Source organism: Sorghum bicolor, chromosome 1 (genome assembly GCF_000003195.3).
Source record: "Sorghum bicolor cultivar BTx623 chromosome 1, Sorghum_bicolor_NCBIv3, whole genome shotgun sequence".
In the NCBI taxonomy this organism is placed as follows: domain Eukaryota; kingdom Viridiplantae; phylum Streptophyta; class Magnoliopsida; order Poales; family Poaceae; genus Sorghum; species Sorghum bicolor.
Window position 1 is genome coordinate 72,142,158 of NC_012870.2, and position 6,310 is coordinate 72,148,467.

At 54.7% G+C, this 6,310-nt stretch overlaps 2 protein-coding genes across 2 annotated transcripts; both read left to right on the forward strand.

Annotated features, from left to right (window-relative positions):
* LOC8085239 (peroxidase N) lies at positions 644-2,488 on the forward strand. The gene is made up of 4 exons (XM_002465545.2): positions 644-922; positions 1,062-1,244; positions 1,366-1,531; positions 1,903-2,488. The coding sequence occupies exons 1-4, from the start codon at positions 692-694 to the stop codon at positions 2,319-2,321; spliced, it is 999 nt and encodes a 332-aa protein (XP_002465590.1). The 5' UTR covers positions 644-691; the 3' UTR covers positions 2,322-2,488.
* On the forward strand, positions 3,796-6,049 carry LOC8056835 (peroxidase A2). The gene is made up of 4 exons (XM_002465546.2): positions 3,796-4,227; positions 4,380-4,571; positions 5,144-5,306; positions 5,418-6,049. The coding sequence occupies exons 1-4, from the start codon at positions 3,988-3,990 to the stop codon at positions 5,834-5,836; spliced, it is 1,014 nt and encodes a 337-aa protein (XP_002465591.1). The 5' UTR covers positions 3,796-3,987; the 3' UTR covers positions 5,837-6,049.

The following is a 6,310-nucleotide window of genomic DNA, read 5'->3' on the forward strand; positions in this document are numbered from 1 at the left end:
ACTTCTAAGACGACGTCACGAAGTCATATACTACGCAGAAGGCACAGCCGCGCACGGCAATAAAAACAACGCAGGGCTCCCAATCACAACTGGAACTGGTCCACGCACGGGACTGGAACTTGAAAATGGGCAATTTAAAACCATGCATCATGCTGCGTAATGGGCTATGGCCTAACAAGATGCGCGAGCACGCACGGCTACTGCAGAGTGCACACTTGACTGATTGGTTCGCAGAGCCGCCGTCGTCACCACTCACTACTAGGTCCATGCGAAACGTGCATTAGCAATTTACATTACTGTACGGGCACTTGCACTTGGACACTCGGTTGAAGCTCCACTATACGCACGGGATTATTCACAGTGCTCGCGACTCGTACTTGCGCCGCCATGCAGAAAAACTCGACCGAGGCGATCGATCAGTGCGTCCGGCTGTGATCCATTCAGGGATCGGAGAAAAACGCACGCGCGCAGACACATCATCACTCAGCCAGCCGCCACCCCCCTCGCTTACCCGTCATCGAGTCAGTCGTCTACCGTTTATCCAACAGCACTAACTGCATGCGTTGTCACTGACACTGACTCACTCTCAACACTCCAAAACGTTTCTATATAAGCCTCGCGGCAAGAATCAGCTAGAGGAGGCAGCACTTACATCGACAGTTGTGCAGATTGCAGAGGTACGGTAGACAGCATGGAGCGCAACTCCTCCTGCAGAGACACAATAATGAGCTGCCTCCTCGCCGTGCTCGCCGCCGCCGCGGTGCTCGCGGTGGCGCGGGGCCAGCTGACGGACGACTTCTACGACGGGTGCTGCCCCCATGCGGAGGACATCGTGAAGGCGCGCGTGTCCGCCGCGATGAAGGCCGAGCCCCGCATGGGCGCCTCCCTGCTCAGGCTCCACTTCCACGACTGCTTCGTCAACGTACGTAGTACGAGACACCGCGCTCGTGACACATATATATACACGCACGCTCCCAATGCAATGCAACTTTTATGTACCGATCGATAGCTGAATTGAAAAAAGACTTTGCTCGCTGCATGCATGCACGCAACTAACGCAGGGGTGCGACGGCTCGATCCTGCTGGACGGGAATAACACCGAGAAGCTGGCGGCGCCGAACCTGAACTCGGTGCGTGGGTTCGAGGTCGTCGACGCCATCAAGGCCGACCTCGAGAAGGCGTGCCCCGGGGTTGTCTCCTGCGCCGATATCCTCGCGATCGCCGCTAAATACGGAGTGCTGCTGGTGCTGCGTCCCGTCCCTTTCCCTTCCCTTCCCTCTCTCCCACATGACTTCAGTCATCGGTTCATCATCATCATCACACGCTGAAAAATACTCGCAATGTACCTGCTGGTGTATTATTCAGAGTGGAGGGCCAGACTACGACGTTCTGCTGGGAAGGAGGGATGGCCTGGTGGCAAATCAGTCCGGTGCCAACAGTAACCTGCCTAGCCCGTTCGATCCCATCAACACCATCACAAATAAGTTCAATGATGTGGGTCTGAATACAACCGACGTGGTCGTTTTATCAGGTATAACTGCTAGTCCCACTCATCATCTTTCACTGCACACACAATACTTTCCCAGCTGGACTGATTTAGGGAGTCAAGAGTAGTGATGGTGATGAATGGACGTTTACTATTACGTACTAGTATATTGCCCGTGCTAACGCTACGGTAGCATTTAGAGCCGCACCCGTGGTGAATTTGTGTGATGTGTGATTGACACGAGTCTAAAGGTGTGTAAGGTCGTGATCATACTTCTAATCTGGGCCGTTAAATCTGTAGGATATGTACTATGAGTCATTGATCTTGCAGGTGGAATTTGCCTAGATAAGATTTCAATTATAATAGAGAAGAGATATTACATTTACTGACCCGATCGACGGCAACTGGACGCGCAGGAGGCCACACGATCGGGCGAGCGCGGTGCGCGCTGTTCAGCAACCGGCTATCCAACTTCTCGACGACGAGCTCCGTGGACCCGACGCTGAACTCGTCGCTGGCGTCCAGCCTGCAGACGCTGTGCCAGGGCGGGGACGGCAACCAGACGGCGGCGCTGGACGCCGGCTCCGCCGACACGTTCGACAACCACTACTACCAGAACCTGCTGACCCAGAGGGGCCTGCTGTCCTCCGACCAAGGCCTCTTCTCCAGCACCGACGACGGCGCGGCGGCCACGAAGGCGCTCGTGCAGGCATACAGCGCCAACAGCCAGCGCTTCTTCTGCGACTTCGGCCGGTCCATGGTCAAGATGGGCAACATCAGCCCGCTCACCGGCTCCGCCGGCCAGATCCGTAAGAACTGCCGTGCCGTCAACTGAGTATATGCATCGAGCAGCCCGCGTGCACGTCGTCGTCACGCTGTGTTTGCCATGCACTAGGATCTCCAAAAAAAAAAGCGAGATCGTGACGTCGTCATTGTGTAGTAATTTGTGAAGCGTGTTTCGTTTGGTTTAAGCCAATAATATACTTATAGTATGGGCCAGCATGCAGCTAGCGTATCAATTGGGACGGATGAGTGGTAACTACTCGCCTATCTGCAAACGAACGAGATAATAGGATCTGTAACTGTCGCTACAGTGCAGTAGGTGCATGCGTTCCCCGATCGACGTTGTTCTCGTGAACAAGCAAGCAAACAAAATGAATAAAAGCTGACCCCAGTCCTCTGTGAGAAACTTGAGATTTTGGCTTGGATTTCCTTGTCACCTAATCCCATCGTGCTCCCCTTTCTGTTCTGTTATGAGAATGATGTCTCGCCTTCTCTCCATAATTGGCAGCCTGCTAGTACATCATCACCCCTATCCTTGACGTATAAAGTGGCCAACATCAACCGCTCTACTACACGTACTGTGGTGCAGGAGACCGGATCGCGACTGGGAAACCAGAACTCGATCATATCGTTATCCCAGCTGGCTCCTCGATCAGACGAGCGAATAGAAATTCAGACCGATCCGAATGCGGAGTGCCAGCTTTCAGTTAATCGGTTTTGCAGGTACAGTATAGCAACAGCGACAACCTGCAGTGATTTCGTTAGGCCTTTTTGGCTGCTTTCGATCATCCTAATCCATTTTCAGTTTCCGTGAACTGGGGTGGGATACGAATGCAACCAAACAAGCTCTCAGTGGTTTTAGGAGCACGTGACGATGGGATTTTCGATCTATAGGAAACACGGGAACGAGATCACGAGAGCTGATTAGTTGCTGGCCATTTACTTGCGGTGCGCACGGATCCTCAAATCAGCAACAAACGTACGTTCTTGGAATCATTGCCCGCTTCCAGAGTCCAGACTACCTGCCACTCCATATATGACTGCACCTGCTGTGAGAGATCAGAGAAGCTGCAACTGCAGAACATGATAACCTGTGCGACTACGCAAGATTAGCCTCCTTTGTAGTATCTGAACAACTCCGGCTACTTTCTACGTACACTGCACAGCTGGCTAGTGCGAGTCTGCAACCACGTACAGTACTGGAGCACGTCTGTTGCTGATTAAAGCTCGCGTTGACTGTGACCCCGCACGGTAGGCAGGCAGCTGCTGCTCGTGCTCGAGCGCACCGAACCAAACCAGCTAGAACAGCCATGCATACGCTGACAAGCAGAAATTGCAGTTGCGGGGTGTCTCTTTTGCTCGGCGCACCTGCATGCATGCATGCTGGTTGCCATATATCTCTGAGCTGAAAACGACGCGGCGACGGAAACGTTGCCAGGAAAAACGCTCGTCATCGACCCGAATGATATGATTGCCCATCCTTCAGATCCAAGAAAAGGCGCGCTCCCCTGTGCTCAAATGGCCACACAACCACCTTGCGAACTCCGTGGCTATAAGACTCGCCGTCGCCGGGCCATAACACACCGAACTGATCGAGTCACATGCATGCCAGTGTGCACAACAGCTACCACCCGACTGCGAGCTAGCGCCCGCAGCACTGCAGCAGCTAGCTAGCCAGCTCGCTGTGGGAGAGAAGCTAGCTAGAGAGAGATCGATCAATGGCGTCCCGTGGCAGCAGCATGGCCTGTAGTCTCCAGCTCGCCGTCCTCATGTTCGCCGCCGTCGCGCTCGGGTTCGGCGTCCGGGCCGGCGCGGCGGAGCTGTGCAGCGAGTACTACGACCAGACGTGCCCCGACGTGCACCGGGTGGTGCGGCGGGTGCTGAAGAAGGCGCACGAGGCCGACGTCCGCATCTACGCCAGCCTCACCCGCCTCCACTTCCACGACTGCTTCGTGCAGGTAAAAAAAAGCAGCCGGCCGGTCCCGTGTTCTGCAGACGGCCACGACGCCGGCCGGCTTCGGCGCTTGCCCTGCCCTGCCCGCGCCGCGCGCCGCACCACACATACGTACGTTCTGAGCCGGCCGGCATGTGTTTATTTCTGGGTCGTCAGGGCTGCGACGGGTCCATCCTGCTGGACAACAGCTCGAGCATCGTGTCGGAGAAGTTCGCGACGCCCAACAACAACTCGGCGCGCGGGTACCCCGTGGTCGACGCCGTCAAGGCCGCGCTGGAGGAGGCCTGCCCTGGCGTCGTCTCCTGCGCTGACATACTGGCCATCGCCGCCAAGATCTCGGTCGAACTGGTGAGTTTTTTCTAGCCGGCCGGCAAATTAATGTCTACGCTAGCACCCATATATCGACCCACCGTTCCACCTCCATTCACAGAAGAATGTAATTCTACCTCAGTACACTAAGCTCGGTATCACCGTTAATGAGTTGATCTTGACAAAACGATCGACATTGTTCAAGACTTGACACACAGCAGCAAACAAACTGTCGGACTGGCGTTGTACAAGCTTTGCTTGCCTTGCCGGGAGGCAATAGCTATATATGGGCCTGGAGCAATAATTCGAAAGCCGTCGGTGCCAAATAATTGAACTAGTAGTAGCTAGCTAGTATGGCCATATATTAGAGAGATCTATGAGAAGAAGTTGACAAAATTGCACGCCTTTTAAATGAAAAGCATGCACAAACAGATAACCTACTTGTAGTCTAGTACAGTACGACGTGGATATTCACACGTCACATCTCGTCGGCTGTCATCAGCAGGGCGTTCGTTCGAAGCGCCAATCAGTTTCCTTTCCGTGCCACGCTCTAATCCAACAAACACGGTCACATGACGCGTGGTCCCGTTCGTGTATGTACGTATGCGCAGTCCGGCGGGCCACGGTGGCGCGTTCCTCTTGGCCGGCGCGACGGCACCACCGCCAACATCACCGCCGCCAACAACCTCCCGAGCCCCTTCGACAACCTCACCACGCTCCAGCAGAAGTTCGGCGCCGTCGGCCTCGACGACACCGACCTCGTCGCCCTCTCAGGTAATTAATTAATTAAGGGGTCCGGATCGGAGAAAACCACCGTGCATGCCCTGCAGCTGCACGACACAGAGATGATCGTGCCACCTCGCTCGGTGGATGCATTATTTGCAGGGGCGCACACGTTCGGGCGCGTGCAGTGCCAGTTCGTGACGGCGCGGCTGTACAACTTCAGCGGGACGAACCGGCCGGACCCGACGCTGGACAGGGGGTACCGGGCGTTCCTCTCGCTGCGGTGCCCGAGGGGCGGCAACGCGTCGGCGCTGAACGACCTCGACCCGACCACGCCGGACACCTTCGACAACAACTACTACACCAACGTCGAGGCGCGCCGCGGGACGCTGCAGTCCGACCAGGAGCTGCTGTCGACGCCCGGCGCGCCCACGGCGCCGATCGTCGGCCGGTTCGCCGGCAGCCAGAAGGAGTTCTTCAAGAGCTTCACCAGGTCCATGATCAACATGGGGAACATCCAGGTGCTGACGGGGAGCCAGGGTGAGATCAGGAACAACTGCAGAGTGGTCAACGGAAGCTAGACCCCCGTCGAGCAAAGGTCGTTGCAAGGAGTAGTAGCTCTTGTAAATGTGGCGTGCCTATAAGTTACTGGTGAAAGCAGTGCTGCTGTATGTAGGATGCTGCAAACATGTACGTATAGTTTTGAGGGCATTATAGCATGATGCACCGATCGATTTGTTTATGTCATGGAGATTCAATATAAACAATAAAGTGGTGTCTGCAGTTTTGTTCAATGAACATGTACATACATTAATCTCATTACATTGGTTGCGGCTTGTGAACGAAGATCATGCGGCAAGCTGCAGGCCCTACTGCCTTGCTGCGAGACTTGTTCTGATATTACTTTTCAGACTTTCAGGATCTTTGCGAACTGGAAAAACCGTGCGTGTTGCGCATGGCGTCCTCAACAATGAAGAAGAATTAGCTTTTAGCTTTTAGAAGTGTGGCCTTGTGGTTACGAGGCTTTGTACTTTTGAATCTTTATTCTAGTTTTA